At 42.2% G+C, this 23429-nt stretch overlaps 2 protein-coding genes across 6 annotated transcripts in view; one reads left to right on the top strand and one right to left on the bottom strand.

Annotated features, from left to right (window-relative positions):
* Positions 1–220: 220 nt before the first annotated feature.
* znhit3 (zinc finger, HIT-type containing 3) lies at positions 221–10218 on the top strand. Of its 2 annotated transcripts, none has more exons than XM_080210949.1 (5): positions 221–340; positions 2959–2990; positions 3649–3735; positions 8917–8997; positions 9814–10218. In XM_080210949.1, the coding sequence occupies exons 1-5, from the start codon at positions 273–275 to the stop codon at positions 10002–10004; spliced, it is 459 nt and encodes a 152-aa protein (XP_080067075.1). In that variant the 5' UTR covers positions 221–272; the 3' UTR covers positions 10005–10218. The 2 variants fall into 2 exon arrangements, with proteins under 2 accessions (XP_080067075.1, XP_080067072.1); XM_080210946.1 differs by having other exon boundaries at positions 9811–10218.
* An 841-nt stretch (positions 10219–11059) lies between these two features.
* Positions 11060–23429, bottom strand: part of myo19 (myosin XIX) — a 44764-nt gene continuing 32394 nt past the window's right edge. Inside the window, exons 17-23 of one of the 4 annotated variants that reach the window (XM_080210944.1) lie at positions 23299–23369; positions 22360–22472; positions 21787–21959; positions 18940–19069; positions 15531–15616; positions 14031–14363; positions 11060–13881 (exon numbers count right to left, since the gene is read on the bottom strand). In XM_080210944.1, the coding sequence (XP_080067070.1) occupies positions 13768–13881; positions 14031–14363; positions 15531–15616; positions 18940–19069; positions 21787–21959; positions 22360–22472; positions 23299–23369 (1020 nt within the window). In that variant the 3' untranslated portion in view covers positions 11060–13767. The other 3 variants (XM_080210943.1, XR_013889303.1, XM_080210945.1) reach the window with 3 other exon arrangements.

Below are 23429 nucleotides of genomic sequence, written 5' to 3'. Positions count from 1 at the left end.
GGCGGAGCCGGGAGGCGTGGGGCGAGGTTATGGGCGGGGCCGGGAGTGATGGGGCGGGGATATGGGCGGGGGCCTGGAGTGATAGGGCGGAGCTATGGGCGGGACAGGGAGGTGAGGGGCGGGGAAATGGGCGGGGAGAGAGGGACAGGGTGGGGCTATGGGCGGGACCGCGATATAAGGGACGGGGATTATGGGCGGAGCCGGGAGTGATAGGGCGGAACTATGGGCGGGCCCAGTCTGAGTCTCTGGTCCAGGAGCCGCTCTCAGACAGGATGAAGATCTGCCGCGTGTGTGGGGAGCAGCCTCCTAAATACCGGTGTCCGCGCTGTGAGCTGCGCTAGTGAGTACAACCCGGCCCCAGTCGGTTACAACGCGAGTCCGCGGCCGCACCGGTCCAGCTCAGGCTCGCGGCTCCCCCGCTGTTCACAGAGCCGGGAGCTCAGGCCTGGTAACCAGGCCCCGCTTCCAACCCGCCCGCCCGCCTGGCCTGGGCCGTGGCTGCCCGGCCACGGGAGGAGGAGTGGGGCTGCTCTGGCCGGGGCCTGGCTCCGCGGTGAGACCCTCCCGGTTAAAATAGCTGAGTTACTGACCTAGGTCTCAGTCAGTGGCTCACTCTGAGCCCAGCGCTGGGTTGAGTCCAGTTACTCGGAGCACATTCTGCAGCTGGAGTAAATATTCATCACTCCCCTTTGGAAAGTTTCTAATGAGTCTGTTCCCAGCACCCTTTCAGACAAATCATTATAAATTATGCACCTTTTTTGTGAAGATCCTTTGGTACGTGTTGCTAATGACCCTCCATCTGTGGTGTCTATGGTTAATTGAACCTTCTATACTTATAAAGTTTGTCCTGGTTCACTCGCATGGCTCTTTATGACCTGCTGAAGTCTGTTGCTATTCTCCTCCCTGTTGAATAATTAAATTGAAATTCATTATTGTCACAAGTAAGTTTTACATTAACGCTGCAATGAAGCTGCTGTGAAAATCCCCTAGTTGCCATACTTTGCCTGTTTGGGTACACCGAGGGAGAACTTAGTGTGGCCACTGTAGCTAACCAGCACATCTGAGACCTGAGCACCTGGACATGCAGACACAGGGAGAATATGCAAGCTCCACACAAAAAGTGATCCAAGCTGGGAATTGAACCTGGATCCCTGGCACTGAAGCAGCAGCATTAACTGCTGTGCCACCCCATATGCGTTTTGTATGATCTGACTTTATGCACTGCATACCCAAGTCCAAGTAATCAACATGTATTGATCGAATGTGGGCCTTTAGTATGAGCCGCTGGTGCCCATTTGGTCTATCTTGCCCCTGTCAGTCTGAGGACACTCAGGTGCTTGTTCTAATTCTACCTTCCTGCACCTGGCCTATAGCTTACAGCACCTAAGGTGCAGAAGAGTTTTGGGTCTTGGCCTCCACCACCAATTCAAGCAGTGAATTCTTGACACCCACCACCCTTTCCATAAAAAAATTTCTTCCTCACATCCCCTCTACACCTACTGCCACTTATCTTGAATCTATGTCCCCTGGTTCTAGAATTCTCCACCAAGGGAAACAATATTATCCTGTCCACTCTATCCCTGCCTCTCATAATTTTCTACACCTCTATCTAGTCACCCCTCAGCTATCTTTGTGGGAGGAGACCCAGGTCACTGATGTGTCGATGACTATTTTCGTGCCACCTCATACTGTTGTCCAGATCTATTAAAGTTCATCAACTTTGTATCCAGTTTCCATTCCTCCATTGCCTCCACCTGGTCCATCTCAAACGCTTCCTTTCCCTTTCTTGTCCTTTCTGTTTCCATTTCTGGCAATAGACTATCTACCAATATCCATTGCAAGCCCACTGACTCCTATAGCTAACTGGACTACAGCTTTTCACACCCTACGTCCTGTAAGGACTCCACCCCTTTCTCTCAGCCTCCATTGCATTCGTTCTGATGATGCCACTTTCCAAAGTGGTGCTTCTCATATGTGCTCCTTTTTCCTCAACCGTGGATTCCCATCTACGGTTGTTGACAGGGCCTTCAACAGCGTGCAGTCCACCTCCCACGTCATGGTCCTCACCCCTCCCTCTCAGAGCAAGGTTAGAGTCCCCCTTGATCTCACATTTCACCCCACCAGCCTCTGCATGCAAAGCATAATCCTCTGCTGTTTTTGCCATTCCAGCGTGATGCCACCACAAAACAATCTTCCCATCAATGCCTCTGTCAGCATTACACAGAGACCGTTCCCTCCGGGATAACCGAGTCCACTCCTCCACTACACTCAACACTTCTCCCATCGTTCATGGCATCTTCTCATGTAATCACAGAAGGTGTAACACTTCTCTCTTTATCTCTTCCATGCTTACCATCCAAGGTCCAAAACATTCATTCCAGATTAAGGCACGTTTCACTTGCACCTCTTTCAATTTAGTGTATTGCATTTGCTACTCCCAATGTGGTCTCCTCTATATTGGAGAAACCAAGCATAGACCAGTGACCGCTTTGCTGAGCACCTTCTGTCTGTGTGCAATCAGGACGCTGACCTTCTGGTTGCTTGTCATTTTAACACATGATCCTGCTCCCATGCCCTTGGCTTGCTGCAGTGTTTTAGTGAAACTCAACGCAAACTGGAGGAACAGCATCTCATCTTCCAGTCCTTCCTCCCTTTCCCCCTCTGTTCGCCTACCCCCCCCCTTCTGAAAATGGTGACTGTCACTGTCCCTTTAATCCCATACCCTTGAATTTTGAGACCCCGTCAGGTGGTATCGAATGTTCCTGCTAAGTTATGTGGCTGCTCAATCAAAAGGTTACCATGCAAGCCTTGTGTCTTGTCTCATTTTTTAAAATGAAGAACAGTGCACTGGAAATGTACCCATTAGCTAAATTTTTAAAGTGTACATTGATGATACTGTTAGTAACATTTTAAGTATTTGGTTAACTTAATTATAATTCTGGTTTTGTTTATTTTCAGTTGCTCAGTAGGATGTTACAAGAAACACCAAGGTACGGATAGTTTTTAGTGGCGCGTTAAAATTGTTGAACATGAATAACAGTTCTGCTTGTTTCACTCTGGCTGAAATTACTTGATTGGTTGTAGAGAAGTATCCAGATTTCCAAAAGGAAACTTTAAACCCATGTTGTGTTTTAAGAGTAGATTGTAACGCTCAAAATTAATTTTCCTTTGTTGGAGGAATGATGTGCAATAACTTTTGGATTGGAGGTCTACAGGTTGAGCTTGGAATTTCAGAAATGCAGGTGCCAGGGTAACTGTTACCCGTTGCCTGTATTTTAAAACAAGGTAGTGGATGGAAAGCTTTCTTTCACCTTTCATCCTTTAATCTTTTGACATTCTTTGTCTCACTTTGTTCTGATCTTAAACAGGTATCATATCTCCCTTCATTTGTGAGGTAGGGCTTGCAATTTCCATGGGCAGTGAATTGCAAGGCCAAATTAAAATCTGCCTTTGGATATACCACCCAATTTCCCACCTGCACTAGTGAGAATGAAAGCTTGGCATTTCCACTGTCTAAATTAAAGCTATAGTTGTGTAGTATGGAATCTTGTAGTTTCTGACCAGTCTGTGTACTTCACTGATTTTTTTGTAAACTTCTTTGTGTGAACTTTCTGTAAAATAACTACAATCATTGCTGTGTTTTACTAGATGATTGTAAACCACAGGAGACTGATTCCGTTTCAACAATTTCAGAACATTATCCACCTTTGAAGGAAATACAGCAAAATGGCAACGGTAAGGTATAACGTTTACTACGATTGCTCAAGGAGAATTATCTACAGGGCTATCGTTGTCTTTGAGTTCAGACGCTACAAAAAGCTTGCAAACTGTTTTGGACTCCCAGTTTTGTGTGGGCACAAACATGGGTTCCGATGAATGAGTTTTACTGTAGTCACATCAAGCGAATGCAAATGTATGGCACTTACAAAATGCAGCCAATGCATAACATTACTTTTGTTATCAGCTAGTGCAAATATAACCTCTTCAGCTTTCATTATTCTGATACTGGAATGTACTTTTTTTTTTGCTCGGCTCCCAAACTATGCAATGCTCTGCTGCTAAGTATAAAATCGAGAACAGGGCTGGATGGAAATGCAGAAGTACCACTGAGTGGTCAGGAGAGGGAGGGATACAAATTAACATGGGAAGCATGTGAAGGAATGGATTAAAGTTTCAACTCATGTACTGTACACATGCATCCAGTTCTCATTTAATGTGGAGTGCTTTGCAGTATTTCCTATGTTTTGAGTTTGATTTTGAGCATCTGAAGTTTTAAATCTATTTCTATAGAGATACTAATCACTTAATTGTGAGGGAGTGATTATCAGGCAGTTGTGGCCCATCAGCTTTAATTATCAAGTGTCCACACGGTGAAGCCTTACATTGTTTGCTGGAGCAGACGAGGAAGGAGCATCAGAGAGAAAGCTAAGACTTTACCTGTTAAAAACCTGTTTAAAATAAGTTTAAAGCACTTTGTTCTTTGTAGAACTGTTTAAAGCATTTACTTATTGTATTTACTGCTTTAAGAATTGTGAGGGAGTGATTATCAGGCAGTTGTGGCCCATCAGCTTTAAATCAGTGCCAAGTTTAAAAGGAGGCCTGGTGTAGATAGCGGGCAGCGTCGGAGCGGGCAGCGGAGTGAGAGGGAAGCAGAGTGAGCTATTAGGGCTTAATATCAAAAAGGGCTTGAAGGTAAAAAGGCCAGGTGGAAAGAACAAGGAAAAAAAAAATTTTTTTTCAAAACTACTACAGCAAAAAACAAGGAAAACATTTTTTCCCAAAACAAATTATATTGAATAATGGAGGGGCATGTGATGTGCGGTTCCTGTATGATGTGGGAACTGGTGGACCCCAGGGTCCTTCCCAGAGACCATGTCTGCAGTAAGTGCAGGTTGCTGGAGGAGCTCCAGCTCAAGGTGGATGAGCTGGCCTCTGAGCTACAGACACTGAGGCTCATCAGGGGGAGAGAGGGTGTCATTGTCAATGGGGTGCAAGTGACATCCACCCCCCCTAGACTGTCTAAATCTAAGGGTCAGGAACAAAAGGGGGCTGCTGGGAGGAGGAAGTGGGGTGAGGAGCGGGGGCCTCAGCCTCTTAATCTGCATAACAGGTTTGAGGTTCTTGCTTCCAGTCTGGAAGAGGACGAGGCAGGTGAGGTTGGTGAGCAAACTGCACACGGTACAGTGATGCAGCAGGACATAGGCAAAGAGAAGGGGAAAAGGAACGTAGTAGTGATTGGAGATAGTGGGGTGAAGGGTATTGACACTGTCCTTTGTCACAATGACAAAGTGCACAGAAGGGTGTGTTGTCTGCCTGGTGCTCGGGTACAGGATGTCGCAGCTGGGCTGCAGAGGAATCTGGAGTGGGAGGGTGAGAACCCAGTTGTGGTGGTACATGTGGGTGCCAGCGACGTAGGCAAAGTGCGGACTGAGGATCTGGGGAGGGAGTATGAGAAGCTGGGAATGGAATTAAAAAGTAGAACCGACAAGGTGGTCTTCTCTGGGCTACTGCCTGAACCGAGTGCAGACGGGCGTAGGGTTGACAGGATAAAGGAAGTGAATGGGTGGCTCAGAGATTGGTGTGGGAGGAATGGGATCGAATTTATGGGGCATTGGCACCAGTATTGGGGTAGGTGGGACTTGTTCGGGCGGGATGGGGTTGGTCTGAATCGTGCTGGGACCAGAGTGCTGGCGAATCGAGTAAAGAGGACTGTAGACAGGGCTTTAAACTAATTAGGGGGGGGGAGGGTGCGAGGGTAGGTGATGTTAGGAGGTCTACAGTTAAGGATAGGGTACAGGTAAGGGAAGAGGCTGAGGATGTCCCAAGTGGTGGCATTACGGCAAATAGGGTCCAGGTGAAGGCTGGGATGAAAGCGCTTTATCTGAATGCACGAAGCATTCGGAATAAAGTGGATGAGCTGGTGGCGCAGATCGACACAAATGGATACGATCTGGTGGCCATTACAGAGACGTGGCTGCAAGGTGACAGGGACTGGGAGATGAATGTACAGGGCTATCAAGTGTTTAGGAAGGATAGGCAGGAGGAAAGAGGGGGTGGCGTAGCTCTGCTGATTAAGGACAGCATCAAGGTGGTAGCAAGGGATGATATCGGAGCCAAAGAGCAGAAAGTGGAATCGTTGTGGGTGGAGATTAGGAACAGCAAAGGGAGGAAGACGCTGGTGGGTGTCGTCTATAGGCCCCCGAATAATGATCTGGAGGTGGGGCGGGCTGTTAACGCGCAAATAAGTGCGGCGTGCAGGAATGGGACGGCAGTAGTTATGGGGGATTTCAATCTGCATATTGATTGGTCGACCCATGTTGGACGAGGTGGGCTCGAGGAGGAGTTCTTGGAATGCTGCCGGGATAGTTTCCTGGAACAGTGTGTGTTGGAGCCGACGAGGGAGCGAGCTATCTTGGATCTGGTGCTATGTAATGAGGCGGGTAGAATTAGGGACCTTGAGGTGAAGGATCCTCTTGGAGAGAGTGATCATTGTATGGTGGAGTTTCTGTTGCAGATGGAGGAGGAGAAAGTGGGTTCCCGGACACGTGTCCTTTGTTTGAATAGAGGGGAGTATGGTAGGATGAGAGAAGAATTGGCGAATGTGGACTGGGGGAGCGCGTTGGAAGGTAGGTCTGCTGAGGAGCAGTGGAGGATCTTTAAGGAGATCTTTCTTGGTGCTCAGCAGAAATTTATTCCGATGGTTAAAAAGGACAGTAGGAAGAGAGGTAATAAGCCGTGGATAACGAAGGAGGTGAAGGAAAGTGTTAAATTAAAAGCGGAGGAATTTAGAGTAGCTAAGAGCAGTGGGCGAGAAGAGGATTGGGAAAGGTTTAAATGTCAACAAAGATTGACAAAAAAGTTGATAAAGGAGGGTAGAAGAAGCTATGAAGCTGGGCTAGCGCTTAATATAAAAAAGGATAGCAAGAGTTTTTATAAATATATAAAAAGGAAGAGGCTGGCTAGGGTGAACGTTGGTCCCTTAGCGGATGAGAAAGGGGACCTAGTGGTAGGGGATGGGGATATGGCTAAGGTCTTGAATAACTTTTTTGTTTCTGTCTTCACGGAGGAGGACGTGAATAATTTGCCGGGTGTTAGCGATGGAAAGGTGGTAGGACTGGAGGGTCTTAATGACATTACTGTTACTAGAGAGGTGGTGCGCGACAGACTGGAGGGGCTGATTGTGGACAAGTCCCCAGGACCGGATGGAATGCATCCGAGGGTTCTGAAAGAAATGGCGGAGGTGATAGTGGATGCCTTGGTGGTTATTTTCCAGACGTCGCTGGATTCCGGGGAAGTGCCGGAGGATTGGAAAACGGCTAATGTTACGCCGTTGTTTAAGAAGGGTGCCAGGCAAAAGGCGGGGAATTACAGGCCGGTTAGTTTAACGTCTGTGGTAGGTAAAATGTTAGAATCCGTCATTAAGGAGGAAATTGCGAGGCATCTTGAAGGGAATTGCTTGATAGGGCAGACGCAACACGGTTTCATTAAAGGGAAGTCGTGTCTGACAAATTTACTGGAGTTCTATGAGGATGTGTCTAGGGCGGTGGATAGAGGAGAGCCGGTGGATGTGGTCTTTCTGGATTTTCAGAAGGCGTTTGATAAGGTACCTCACAAGAGGTTACTGCAGAAGGTCAGAGGACATGGAGTTGGGGGTAGGGTGTTAGCGTGGATAGAGGATTGGTTGTCAAATAGGAGGCAGAGAGTGGGGGTCAATGGGTGCTATTCGGATTGGCGGATGGTGACTAGTGGGGTGCCCCAGGGGTCGGTGCTGGGGCCTCAGCTATTTACCATTTATATAGATGATCTGGAGGAGGGAACCGAGTGTAGGGTGTCGAAATTTGCTGATGACACCAAGATTGGGGGAAAGGCAAATTGTGTGGAGGGTGTGGAGAGTCTGCAGAAGGATCTAGATAGGCTGGGCGAATGGGCCAGGAAATGGCAAATGGAATTTAATGTTGGCAAGTGTGAGGTGGTCCACTTTGGTAGGAAGAATGGTAGGAAGGACTATTACTTACGGGGCGAAAAACTGCAGCAGGCGACGGTGCAGAGGGACCTCGGGGTCCTTGTGCATGAGTCGCAAAAACCCAGCCTGCAGGTGCAGCAGGTGGTCAGGAAGGCGAATGGGATGCTGGCCTTCATAGCGAGGGGGATTGAATATAAAAGTAGGGAGGTCTTGCTGCAGCTGTATAGGGCATTGGTGAGGCCGCAGCTGGAGTACTGTGTGCAGTTTTGGGCGCCGCACCTGCGCAAGGATATTTTGGCCTTGGAGGGAGTGCAGAGGAGGTTTACTAGGCTGATACCGGAGTTGAGGGGGTTGAGCTATGAGGAGAGGCTGAATAAACTAGGCTTGTACTCGTTAGAGTTTAGAAGAATGAGGGGAGATCTCATTGAGACGTATAAGATGATGAATGGGATGGATAGGATAGAGGTGGAAAGACTCTTCCCGCTCAAAAAAGACAGTAGGACTAGGGGGCACAGCCTCAAGATAAAGGGGGGGCGGTTCAGAACGGAGTTGAGGAGGAACTTCTTCACTCAAAGGGTGGTGAATCTCTGGAATTCTCTGCCCGTTGAAGTGGTGGAGGCTGCCTCGCTAAATATTTTTAAGAAGCGGGTTGATGGGTTTTTGATAAGAGAGGGGATTAAGGGTTATGGGGAGAGGGCGGGAAAGTGGAACTGAGCCACGACAGATCAGCCATGATCTTATTGAATGGCGGGGCAGGCTCGAAGGGCCAGATGGCCTACTCCTGCTCCTATGTTCTTATGTTCTTATGTTCTTATGTTCTTATGTTCTTATGTTCTTATGTTCTTATGTTCTTATTGGGTGCCTTTAAAAGATCAATAATGAGTTTTACTTTGACAGAACCAGTGGTTTGTTTACAATAAATTGTGTTGAAAACTTTTTTAAATTGTTAACAGGCCACCACTCCACAGATGATATCTTTGATGATGATGAAGAAGAATCTGATCGGGTCCCGCTAGAGAAACTGAGACTGTTGGGTATGCAGAACAAAAAACAGTTGGACTCATGCCTTGATAAAGAGCTATCCCATCACTTTTTCTAGGTTTCCTGCCCTTCTGAAATGTCAAATACACTTGAACATTCAGCTGCCAACCTTGGTCAGCTTGCAGCCGTGTCTCTGTAATGGCAATCGGGTTATACATATTTATTTCTACTTGAGCTAATAGTTCATCTGTTTTGTTATGAACAATATAGTCATACAGATGCAGAGCCTGTAGCTCTGTCTTTTATTATTTTTGCAAACTCTGGCCTGATTTGCTAGTGTACTTTTAAGTTTATGCTTTCCCTTCCTGCCACATTACCTATGCCATGATCCTGTACTATTGCCATGTCCATTTTTACCATCTATCTGTCTTGATCCCCTCCACTCCATTTGCTTTAAAAACCGTCTACTGCCAAAACATCTGATCCAGCATGGTTCAGGTGAAAACCATCCCATCAGTACAGCTACCACTTTCCCCAGTACTGGTACCAATGAATCAAACCCATTTCTCCCATACCAATCTTTGACCCACTTATTTGTCCTGTGCCAATTTGTTCATGGCTCAGGTAGTTATCCAGAGATTAGCTTTGTGGTTCTGCTTTTTAATTTAGTCCCTACCAGTATTGATGTTTTCCCCCTCATGGAACCAGGGCAAGTGCCTCTGAAATACAGATACTAACTGCTGACCATGTTCCCTAGAATTTGGGAGTAGGTCCAAGGTGGGTGGAAGGTAATGGGCTTAAGGCATTAAAGTTTTCAGTGTTGAATTTGATATTATGATGTCAGTTCATTTCATTTGTTCCCATAGCAGAATCCAAGGAGTTGAAGAATCTACTTTGCAACCCTCACCTTAAACAGTTGCTATTAACAGTAGACAAGGCAGAGGATAAAGAAAGCATCATGAAGACAGTCATGCTGGAACCAATTTTTGTGGAATTCGCAGATCAGTGTTTACAAATAGTTGAACCCCCAGAGCAAGAAAATGACATTTTTGCCTCCTAGTATATAAACTGTTTAATCCTTGAGCCAATTAATTTTTGTAATTATTTTGTAAAATGGATCGCTGGTTTTAACTTTTCTGCTTGATTTAAACAAAAAGTAAAAGAGCTTGGGTACTCAGCAACTTACTGATGTGCTGTGATGCCAAAGACTTTGAAATTTTGTTTTCCAAAGTTTGGTTTATAAACTGTTGCAGTAAAATTATAACAAAAAATAACATTGCTAAATCTAACCAATAGCTAGAAATAAATTCATTGTCTTGCCTTGTATACCATGACCAAATAAGAGATGATTCAATTTATCAATCTCTTGTACCTACATTCTTAAAGATCTGTTGCTTCACTCTATTTTGGTTTTTTCTAATTGTAATACTTATTTTCAGGTACTGGCCACTTGAACAACCAATGTCTGCTCTAATCTTCTGTATTTCACCTGATTAACATTTTCTCTCTCATCTGATGTCAGAGCTTCATTTCTCTTGGTTCAGTACAATTATAATTGGAAAAGTACTCTGAAATGTTGTCTGTCACCAGTCTCCCCACTCAAAAAAATCAAGTTATCATTACCTGTCCCCTTAAAGATGTAAATTTAAATACTTCATCTTAAATTTTTGTAACTTTATTTGTCATAACTTGAAAGTATTAAAATACATAATTCCTTTGGTTTATACACTGTTTTCCTTAAACTCATTAGTTGAGCACGACTTGGCCACGACAAATTCCATGTGGGTATAACAGATCAGTTCATGCCTTTAAATATTTACTGTATTATTATATAGGGGAATATGCTTGAGATTTTGGATGCAAGATAAGTTACTAGTGGCAGCTTGTTTAGAAGCCTGGGTGTCATTAAGGAATAAGTTGAAGCATAGATTCTAATGGGATACAAAACCACTAAAGAAATAGAAGTGCCTCAATCTCTTGCCAATTTTAATTAGCACCAAAAGACAAAAACAGATTGATTTGTTTCTTTTATTTGTGAGATGTGCCTAACAAGCCTGGCATTTACTGCTTAGAGGTGGTGGTGAGTTGCAATCCATATTGTACGAATCCATATTGCTGTTACGAAGGGACCGCCAGGATTTTAATGGTGTTAACTGAAGGAACAGCAATACGTTTCCAACTTAGAACGGTGGGTGATTTGGGAATTTGTAGGATGTGCTTGCTGGCCTTGTTCTAATTGGTAGAGATCACTGGTTTGGGAGGTACTGTCAGAGAAGCTGCTTTTATCCATCTTGCCTTTGGCCATTGTGCAATCAAGTGGGCTTCTTTATCCTGGGTGATAAAGCAACACACATAGATATGTGGGGAAGATTCAATTACACTTCTGACTTGTGCTTTGTAGACATGGACAGCCTTTAGAAGTCAGGTGAGTTATGCACCAGATAATTCCCAGCCTTTGCTCTGACCTTGTAACTACAATGGTAACCCCAAAACATTAGCAGAGGAATTCAGCAATAATAGTACATTGACGATTGAGGGATAGTTTGATTCTCTCTTGGTGGAAATGGCCTAGACAGTGTGCTTTTAATGTAACTTATCACTTAACCAACCCAAGCCTCAGTGTTGTTTAGCTTTTGCTACCTGGGAACAGACGGCTTCTTTTATGGGAAGTTGTGAATGGAACTGAATAGCATCAACAATCATCCCCATTAATGAAGCCACTGAAGATGATAAAGCCTAAGAAATTGGCCTGGCAGCAGTTTTTTTGCAAAGTCAGACTGGGCAGCAAACTTCCTGGCTTTAAAGCTGTATGCAATTGAATGGGCAGAAATCACAATTGTGAAAAGTTAGATCAAGAATCCACAAGAAATACGTGAAGAGATAAGCATCATACCATAAAGTCTTCCTTTAACCTATTTAAAACTATGAATGCCAAAATGTTTAGGGGTACGTGTTTAATAATGCATAAATCAGTTTCTCATTTATACATACAGTTCATTTTGTACAATATATAACCATATAAATATTTAAATCATTTATCAGTCATATGATTTTGAAAGAAGCAAATTTCATCATGTTTTGTTTATTAACAGCCACTTGATTTGAATTACAGAAGAGAAATTAAGAAATTCCTGCCTGCATTGTACTATACAAGAAATAAAAGTACAAAGCATTCTAATATGAGCCAGCACCCAAAGATTTATACCATAGGGGTGTTTTATAATACCACTACAGCCCCATTGTCATGGACTGACAGGAATATAAAAGTTTCCATTATCCTGTAGTTACCTTCCATCAGTAACAGTTCAACAACATGGATATTTTTTAAATGAAAAATACCAATTTGGCAAATTATATTTAAAACTAACCATTTTTTAAATTTAAAATAATCCTTAAGGTTAATACGTAGTGCAATTTTATTGTCCAGTTATAACTTTTGCAGCCCTCATCATACTATCAAGACTTTGCACATATATTAGTAATTTCAAGAATGACAGTTGAATATAGTGTCGTGATGAATTGAGATGACAAGTCAATTAGTCCCTGGTTGTAGTTTCAACAAAGGATTGTACATGTAGCAACTCAAGTGATACAAAGCTTAGCAGCAAATTGGAGGATGCAGAACCTAATACTCTTAACTTGGTCTGACATGGGGAAGTGACAGAATTGATCCCAAATACTTGTTCAACTCTCTGAAAGGAAGCAGGTTGCTACTTCATTCCATTTGGCTTGATAGATTGACTGGAAGTTAATAGTGCTCAATCTGTTTTTCTGTTGACACAGACCTCCATTCATATACCGTGCTTAAATAGGGACTGCACAGCCATATTGATGGCAGAATGTGGCAGTGCTGTACAGCCTATGTTTTTGTCCAAAATTCTTATCTCATAGCTATCTGGAAAGACTAATACAGAAATAATTTAGTGTGTTATACAATGTGAGTGTCCTATATCTCTAGGGATTTATCAAGACAAGATAGCCAGGTCTTCACACAATACCCAAGAGTATCAATATGTGCAAGAAAGTAATCTGAACTTCTCAACATTGAGAAGTCAGAAAAATTGTTTTCCTTGGTGTGGTCCCAAAGAATGTCATAGTTCTAATCATGTTCCTAACTGAACAGAACAGTTATGTTATTTAATTCTGTTAGTAAAAGCGGCAAAAAAAAACAAATAGCTAAGCAAAACTGTCAAAAAGTTTCCCGAGCTAACAGACAGGTTCAAAATGTGTCTCACAATTAGAGAAAAATAAGAAACTATTTTAAGTTTCTTCAACTTCAAGACATCCTAGAATTAAAAAAAATACAAAAAGAATTCTTAAGTGTTCCTATGAATACACATTAATTGCAGGATTTTGTTCAAATCAACTGTCCTGAGATAAGGCACTTATTTGTGTAACATGGATTTATACATGTATAATGGAATAGCAATGAACTATGATAATTTGGATTGATATTAGAAAGTGTAGTGTGCAGTAAAAGGCCGTATACATGGGTAAAAGCCTCCAACCTCATGTTGACATTCTGGAATCAATTGCAGTAGTGCACCATTCAGGTTTTGTTTTCTTCAAAATATCATCTTGTTGAACAATAAAGCTCAGACTTTTAAGAAATGTTAGTGCAAATACCAAATCTATGTTCTTGCAATACAATTTCATTGTATCCAAACCTCTTCACAATCCATCAGTAACGTAGATCAAGGATTAATCCGATAAAGGTTTAATTGACATTTCTAGCTCTGGTTTCTACTAGCATCAGAGAAGTTCACACAAGAGGCTTGTAGTAATGTGTTTATATATAAAGAATGACAGGAGCATGGTTAACTTTACATCTTTTCCAATAAAATCTGGTTAAAGCCAATAGTTGCGCATTTTGGGTGTTCTGGATAAATGTCAGCAAAAAGCAATGGCGATCGTCTGCAATGGAACTTTACTTGTACCTGGAAAAAAAGTAAATATAAAATTAAGTTGCATGCATTAAAGTATTACCATCTAGCATATTACTCTTAAATGTGGCATCATTTAGGAAATGGCGATTCCTAATGTGAATATAAATACCATTAAATGTACACCAAAAAAATTTCCTTACCTGAGGTAAAGCTCTGATCGAAGCTATACCCTGATCCGACTGATTACGTTCCACCTTATGGTTACTTTTCCATTTCACCTTCAAGGCAGCCCGTCGAGTAAAGGCCTTAAGTGTTCCAGATACAGATGGAGTCATTCCAGTAACACAAAAAGACGACAGGATTAGACCCAGGGGCCAGCAGGACAACTTTAGACTTTGAAATGGAATACCTTGGGAAAGCTTATTTGATGAATCATATAATGGAGAGCAAACAGGAGAATGTGCAACCAATTCCATTTCTTTAAAATCTGTGCTTTCATCCAATTCTTCTGCTGCCAAGGCTTCCATTTTAATCTAAAGATATTAAAAAAAGATTAGTTGAATAGCTGAGTTTATGTGCCTGCTTAGCTCATTTGATAATTCGGAGTCAGAAAGGTTGTGAGTTTGTCCCATTCCAGGACCTGAATACATAACATAAGCTAACGCTGCACTGCACTACTGTTAAAGATGCTGTCTTTTCAAAGAGGCATTTAAAAAGTATCCAGTACATGCAAAAAAGGTGCAATGGCTCCATTAAAGGAGAAAGGAAAGAATAATATTGCATTTATATAACAAATAAAGTTAGCATGTCACAAATCACTTTACAACTAAAGGATTTTGTTTTGTAGTTGACCCATTCTTATGTAGGAAAAGGGAACTGGAAGTTCTCAAGGCATCCTGGCCAACGTTCCACAATCAACCGTTACAACCAAAATATAGATTAACTGTTCCTTAATTACATTTGTGTATGAGATAAATCACATGCTTCTTTTCCCTGAACAAGTGACTACACAGCAAAATACTTGATTAATGTGAAAGATCCATGGGACAGCTCAACAATATAATAAAAAGGTTATTTAAAATAAAAGTTAATTTTATTTTTCTTTCCACCATTCAGTACACATGAAAGAAATATATGGATTCAGAACCTTACATTGCAGCAATTCATGCTGAATAAATGCCAGGATTTTTATTTTGCAGCTGATTACTCAAAGAAACTCAAACTCCAATATACTGGAATTTACACTGATACAACGAAAAATGGGAGGAGGCCACTTGGCCCATTGAGACTACGCTGACCACAAACCAACACACACCCTATCCCCATAACCCTAGCTAAGCCCCTGATACTAAGGGCAATTTAGCATGGCCAATCCACCTAACACACATCTTTGGAGAGTGGGAAGAAACCAGATCACCCAGAGGAAACCTATGCAGACACAGGGAGAACATGATCCAAACAGGGAATCGAACCCTGGTCCCTGGCGCTGTGAGGCAGCGGTGCTAACCACTGTGTCAATGTGCTGCTGATGCAATATCCACTTTGGGATCAAGACGTGTGTATGTAAATTTTAAAATTTGATAAAATTTAGCTCTTCAGAAAAGCAGTTTCAGTAACTTAAAAGATTAATTATGAACTGCATTCCAGTGTTCAGTTAAGCTAGATACAGCAGCATTTTTAATTTCAAAGTTGCAACTTACTTTCCAGGTTTTCCATGCTCGTTGCAGCACCATGGCAGAATGATGGAGCTTTTTAATCCATCGTCTGATCAGCCATGACCTAATAGCTGCAGAGAAACAAATAAATTAACTGTAAACTTGCAAGAATGCACTGGTTTTAACAGGCAATGAATTGCTACAACCTACACCAATATAAAACGTTAAACCAACTGATAGGCCTTTTGTCTTACATAATTTAGTACAAAATAAGTTTGCCTGTATTCAGTTGGAAACTGAAGTAGAATCATAGAACCCTTCAGTGCTGAAAAAGGCCCTTCGGCCCATCAAGTCTGCACCGAACACAATCCCACCCAGGCCCTACTCCCATATCCCTACACGTTATGCCCACTAATCCCTCTAACCTATGTATCCCTCGACACGAAGGGGCAATTTCTTAGCATGGCCAATCAACCTAACCCACACATCTTTGGACTGTGGGAGGAAATCCACACAGACTCGAGAAGAATGTGCAAACTCCACACTGACAGTGACCCAAGCCAGGAATCAAACCCAGGACCCTGGAGCTGTGAAGCAGCAGTGTTAACCACTGTGCTACCGTGCCGCCCATTTGTGCATATGTGAGCATATACGCGGGAGGTAGCAGACTTGGCTGGACAAGGAACATTTGCAGAATGATTAATAGCTGCTACTACCAACTTTCCAGCAAATTAAAAATGAAGAGCAAGTGTTTCATTTGGCAAGAGTCACTTAGAAAATTATTTTGGGAGTCTATCACGTCCCGTGTTACAGGAACTTCATACCTTATGCGTGACATATTTCCAGCCAGTCAGCTTGTTCATAAGTTGGCCAGAACTTATGTATCTTGATGTTCGTCATTAGGTCTGTGATATGCAGAACCAACTGTCAAAATTTTGAACTGAGTTAGTGATGGTGGAGCTGGGTTAGGTGGTGAGGGTAGCTGAAGTGAGTCTGAAGCTGGAAGCCAGGAGTGGCAGGTCAGGCAGGGGGAGAACAAAAATTAATCTTGAGTTGGGACAGGGGAGGCAAGGGAAACAAACACATCAAGCATCTAATATGGGCAGTTGTGCACATGGTTTTTTGGTCTGAACAGCTGGAACTGATAGCTTAGGAACCAGATTGAGTTACTTAATATATTTTTCTTGCTTCTCTTTTAATATAAGCACTGGAGAACAGCTGTATGACAGCAACACTTAATTCAAAATCTCAGCAGGTCTGACAGCATCTGTGGAGAGTGAATGGAGCCAATGTTGAGTCTGGGTGACCTTTCATCAGAGCTATAAACTCAAAACGTAGGCTCTATTCTCTCTTCCCAGAGGCTGTCAGACCTGCTGAGATTTTCCAGAATTTTCTGTTTTTGTTTCCAATTCCAGCATTCTCAGTATTTTGCTTTTAACAATTTATTCAATACATATTTAAACTTACAAAAAATAAAACACTGAAGATGTTGGAAATCTGAAATAAATGCTGGAAATACTCAGCAGATATTGCAGCATCTGTGGGCCTGAATTCTGATGAAATCTGCAATGTTAACTGTTTCTCTCCCGACAATTGCATTCTAGATCAGCAGTATAAGTTATAAATTGTTCTTTGAAACTATTTAAGCTAGAATCACATGCAAGTAATTGTTGCAGGACTAACAACCCTCTGTTGTGACAGCTACCACAATGGAATTAATTTAGTAGTCTTTCAGACTTCAAATGGTTAAATCTCCAAATCCAACATGTCAAAAAGAAATAGGTAAGGAAATTGAAGATGTGGCTGTCATAACTCACCACAGCTCCATGCTCAGAATTGTGCCTTTGAATTCGGCAACTGTAAATATGACTCCAGAGTTAAGAAGGGAGAGAGCTGAGTTACTGCAGATTTGCCAATTTAACACGAGCATGGTGAAGTTACTGCAATTTATCATCGGGATGAAGAAATAGCGTGTTGCATGTCCAAGTTTCAATACAGCGTCAGTTTAGAGGATGCTGTAAATTGTGTAGATGTGATCAGGAGGTTACAAAGGGTTAAAAGACAGGTTCAATGAGTGGCGAAAACTGAGTTCAATGCAGGGAAATTCACTTTTGTTGGGTTGAAAACAAAGATCATAATTTTAAAGAAATGAAAAGATAGTAGAAATCCTTGAGGCACTGTGGCCATGAGCAGCAGCAGAATTGTACTAGACCACAACCTGTAACCTCATGGCCTGGCATATCATCCACTCTACTATTACTACCAAGCTAGGGGTTCAACCCTGGTTCAATGAAGAGTGCAAGAGGGCACGGGATCTAAAAATGTCCTGTCAACCTGGCGAAGCTACAGCATAGGACCACTTGCCTGCCAAACAGCAAAACCAGCAACTAATAGACAGAGCTAAGCAATTCCATAACCATCAGATCACATCGAAGCTCTGTAATCCTGCCACACGTAGCCACAAATGGTGATGCACAATTAAACAACTCACTGAAGGAGGAAAGTCCACAAAATTTAACCATCCCCAATTATGGAGCAGCATTATTGCAGAAGACAAGACTGAAATATTCACTACAATCTTCAGCCAGAAGTGCCAAGTGGATGATCCATCTTAGCCTCCTTCAGAGAATCCCAGCATCATATATGTCAGTCTTCAGCCAATTCAAGTCATTCCACACGTTAGCAAGAAAAGTTGAAAGCACTGAATACTACAAAGGCTATTGGCTCAACAAGATTCTGGCAATAGTACACACACTTGCCGTGCCCCTGGCCAAGCTGCTCCAGTATAGCTACAACCCTGGCATCTGTGGAATGTGGAAAATTGCCTAGGTATGTCTTGTACACAAGAAACAGAACAAATCCAACCCAACTAATTATCACCACATCAATCTACTCTCGATCACCAGTAATGGAAATCTGGAACTTACTCTCCAAAAAGGTTGCGATTGCTGGTTGAATTTAAATTTTCAACATAGACCTATTTTCATTAGATAAAGGGAAATCAAGGAGTCTGAATCAAAGGCAGATAAATGGAGTTGAAGTACAGGTTATATCTGATCTACTGAATAATGGAACAGGGATGAGGTGCTTAGTGGCCTGTAACTATTCCGATATTCTCTTGGGAGTTAGATTGCAAATTTCGGCCCAAAGTCATATGCAAAGGGTTCATCGATTCAGCTCTTTGTGACACTAAAACACTTGTGTTATTTTCCTAATTTAAAGCTGACTGGGAAATTCCAAAAGTTAATGAGGAACTGAGAAAAATAGCTAAAGTCACAATAATTCAATGCTTCCAAGGCTGAGTTCAGGCAACTTGTTAGACAAAGCCGAGGGAGATTTCCTGATAAACCTGTGGTAGGAATGCTTGAGGCAAACACTAATCCCTGGAATGAATTGTGTTCCATTTCAACACAAAGATCCCTTAGAAAATGACCTGAGAGAGTGTAACACTCACCTGCTTGAATGATAGTTGCTGCTCGCCTCAATCCTGCTAATTTTCTCCGACGATATCTTCTCCAATTACATTGAATACAAAGTGCTTTCTTGGAAAGTGTTTGACTCCTTGCACTTTCGAGCAACTCAAGCTAAAAGGGGTTTAAACATTTACTGACCATTTAAAATATTTGCGTCTTCTCATAATCTGCTTTGCAAGAATGACTACACTTCAAAAGTAGGAGGCAAAGGAATGTCTATGAATGTAGTTTATATGGACTTAAAGATGTTGGATAAAGTTTCAAATAAAAGATGATCAGCTAAAAATTAAAGCTCATGAAATTGAAGGCAAATCATTTACCTGCATGGTTTAAAATTTAATTATTAGTGTCAGAAGTAGGCCTACATTAACACTGCAATAAAGTTACTGCGAAAATCCTCCAGTCGCCACACTCTGGCACCTGTTCAGGTACACTGAGGGTGAATTTAGCATGGCCAATGCACCTGACCAACACATCTTTCAGCCTGTGGGAGGAAACCAGAACACCTGGAGGAAACCCACACAGACATGGGGAGATTGTGCAGACTCTGCACAGACAGTGACCTAAGCTGGGAATCGAAACCAGGCCCCTGCGCTGAGAGGCAGCAGTGCTAATCACTGTGCCACCCCAACTATTTCATTATGCTTAGTAATGAGTTAAATCATACAATAGAAAGCCACATTCTCAAGTTTGCCAATGACACAAAGTTGGTGGCAGAATAGACAAGAGTGTGTTGGAATACTATTCACTTGTCTGGATGAATGTAGCTCCAACAACACTCAAAAAGCTTGACACCATCCAGGACAAAGCAGCCCACTTGACTGGCACCACATCTATAAACATTCACCCCCTCCACCACAAATGCACAGTGGCAGCAGCATGTACCATCTACAAGAAGCACAGCAGAAACTCACCAAGGCACCTTAGATACCATCTTCCAAACCCACAGCTTGAAGGATAAGGACAGCAGGTGCATGGGAATACCTCCACCTGCAAGTGTCCCTCCAAACCACTCACCAACCTCATTTGGAAGTATATAACCATTCCTTCAGTGTCGCTGAGTAAAAATCCTGGAATTCCTTTCCGGACAGCACTGTGGGTGTACCTACACCACATGGACTATAGTGGCTCAAGAAGACAGCTCACCACCATCTTCTCAAGGGGAATTAGGGATGGGCAATAAATGCTGGCCTAGCCAGTGAAGTCCACATCTCTTGAATGAAGCAACCATGAAATTTAAAAATTTTAACAATACATTGATACTTAAGTGAAGGGGCAAAACCGTGGCAGATGGATCCCAACATAGTTAAGTATGAGACCATCCAGGTTATACCATACAATAGAGATCAAGTATTTTTTTAAAAATGGTGTAAAACTGGTATTTATTTTAAATGGTGTAAAGCCATAATGAAGGTCCGAAGACATTTAGGGGTCAGGTATAAACGAACATCAAAAGCACAAATCTACATTGCTGGAGGGCTAGAATATGAAAGGCAAGAGGTATTGTTACAACTATACAAAGCCCTTCTTAGGCCATATCTAGAGTATTATATACAGTTTGGGTTATGCACCTTAGAAATGTTACATTGGCTTTAGGAACAATGCAACATAAATTGGGCAGAAGAGTACTGGGGTTCTATGGTGTAGGTTAGAAGGATTAGTGGCTAAATGTGTAGGGATATGGGGATAGGGCCTGGGTGGGATTGTGGTCAGTGCAGACTCGATGGGCCGAAGGGCCTGTTTCTGCATTGTAGGGTTCTATGTTCTATGGTTATGTTCTATGTTAGATTGCAAAGAGAGATGACATAAATTAGCCTTGCACTTCCTGGAATAAAAAAAACTAAGGGATCATTTGACTGAGAAACGTTGACTCCTAATTCTCTTTCGGGGCTCCACTATGCATGTCTTCACACTATTAAAAATAAATACTTGATCTACTATTTTATGGTCTCACACTTACCTATGTTGAAATCCATCTGCCACAGTTTTACCCCATTTGCTTAATGTATCAATGCTTAATGTATTACCTTTGTAATTTTTAAAATTTTATGATTTTTGGATTCTCCAAGAAATTTTCAAACTTCTTCTGCTGGGGGGCAAGTTTTAGATAAGACATAGACTTAGACAAGCCCATTAGACATCAGGGCAGCACAATAGTACAGTGGTTAGCACTGCTGTCTCACGGCGCCAGGGACCCGGATTCAATTCAGGCCTCAGGTGACTGTGTGGAGTTTGCACATTCTCCTCGTGTCTGCACTGACAACAATCCCACCCAGGTCCTGTGCCTGTAACCCCACATATTTGCCCTCCTAAACCCTCCCAACATCAAGGGACAATTTATCGTGACCAATCAACCTAACCCGCACATCTTTGGACTGTGGGAGGAAACCGGAAGACCTGGAGGAAAGCCGGTGCGACCTCGATAGGATTGTTGTCGGTGCAGGCATGATGGCCAAATGGCCTCTTTCTGCACTGTAGATTCTATGATTCTATGAAGAGGATGTCATCTCAAAATTAGAGCCAGGGCATTCACAAAAGAGGTTAGAAAACATCCTCCATGCAAAGAATGGTATAAGTGTGTAATACTCTTCCAAAAGAACCAATAGATACTAGCTCAGTTAATCATTCTAAGGTTGAGATTGATAGACTTTTGCTAGCCAAGGATATTAAGTCATATGACACCATCACAGGTGGATGGAGTTTGAGATCGTGGCTGTTTTGCATGCTTTGAATGGTTTGGAGGTTTGAATGGCCTACTCCTTTTCTTAAATGAAAAATCAAATCCATAACCAGAAAGAGAATTTTTCAAGATAATTTAGGCAACTTACCATGCTATGAGTCATGAACACTTTTGTTTTGCCACAATGTACCAATGAGTTACATGACCTGTTCTCTGCTGGCTTATAGGATGATGTGACATTTTGGCCAGCTAGTACATTAGTGAGAATGTCCTGCACAGTGAACTGCAAAGCCTCAGTACTGCCATCTGTTGATGCTGAACCTGCAAAGGCAAACGATATCCATTTCCATGGCAACAGCATCTTCAGTACAGGCAGACGTAAGAAGGCAGAGATACCACAACAAAGTCGAGGCAATTAGCAAGCTGAAGGCAGCAGACAGAAAATGTAGGAATTGGTGAACTCAAATCGACAGAAACTGGAAGGAGAAAGACAGAGAGAAAAAAACAAAGGAAAAAGGAGAGAAAATTAAGAGGATGAATTTGATATAGTATCAATTATAAAAATTCAACAGTAAACTTAACCAATATATTAAAGAAGTTATTTTACTCTAAAAAAGGTTATCAATCCAGTACTAAAACCATGAATATTTCACTGACTTTACACAAAGTTTATGTTATAAATGTTTCTCTTAGAATTACCAACAGAATAAATATGACTAACTTTTCCTCTTTTTGGCAGGAGAGCATCCATTAAAGCTAGCTGCAGTTTTTAAATCAAGTTGCCAATATGTTCTCAGAAGTCCGTAGCGCTCCAAGAAATGCTGGTATGGGACCCTAAATTGCAAAGTACTGTTAGTTGCTATATGTGAACAAAAATGAAGCATAATTTATAATGCAGAGCAGAGCTCCTGCTCTGCCCAAGACAGCAAGGATCTATGAAAGGTCGTGAATGTAGCCCAATCCATTACACAAACCAGCCTCCTATCCATGGACTCTGTCTACACCTCCCACTGCCTCAGCAAGCAGCCAGCATAATTAAGGACGCCATGCACCCCGGACATACTGTCTTCCACCTTCTTCCTTTGGGGGAAAAAAATCTAGAAGTCTGAAGTCATGTACCAACCGGCTCAAGAACAACTTCTTCCCTGCTGCTGCCAGACTTTTGAATGGACCTACCTCACATTAAGTTGGTCTTTCTCAACACTCTAGCTATAACTGTAACACTACATTCTGCACTCTCTCGTTTCCTTCTCTATGAACAGTACATTTTGTAGCACGCAAGAAACAATACTTTTCACTGTATGATGACACATGTGACAATAATAAGTCAAATCAAAAGAGTCAGTTTTTAAACCCAAGTGCAATGGAATGCAAATTTCACCCTGTGACATCTTCCCCCAAGGAACCATCCATCAAGCCAATCAGTATTCTCTGACTGATTTGTAGTTTCTTCAGTGTGTGCTTTCCACAATTAGTTATTCATAGTCTATAAGGAACAAATAGGCCATAACTATTATATATAATGTTCCATTAAGTTCTAGGCGTACGTCAAGATCTATGAGCTCAAATTCCTTTATTCCACTCAGGTAATTAATACATAACACAGGAGTCATGAGTTCTTACCATTTGAAAAAGCCAACATGGTAATTGTCTAACATACCTAATAGGGAATCCAGCTGCACTGATGTTGATTGTTTCAACTATACCACAAGCTTCTAGTTGGCTGAGAATCTAAAGCAAACAGATTACTTTGTGAAAAAAGGCTTAAGTACTCTCAGACTTTTGAGATAA

Source organism: Carcharhinus amblyrhynchos, chromosome 23 (genome assembly GCF_965287045.1).
Source record: "Carcharhinus amblyrhynchos chromosome 23, sCarAmb.v2.hapA, whole genome shotgun sequence".
Taxonomy (NCBI): domain Eukaryota; kingdom Metazoa; phylum Chordata; class Chondrichthyes; order Carcharhiniformes; family Carcharhinidae; genus Carcharhinus; species Carcharhinus amblyrhynchos.
This window is presented reverse-complemented; position numbering and strand designations above follow the sequence as displayed.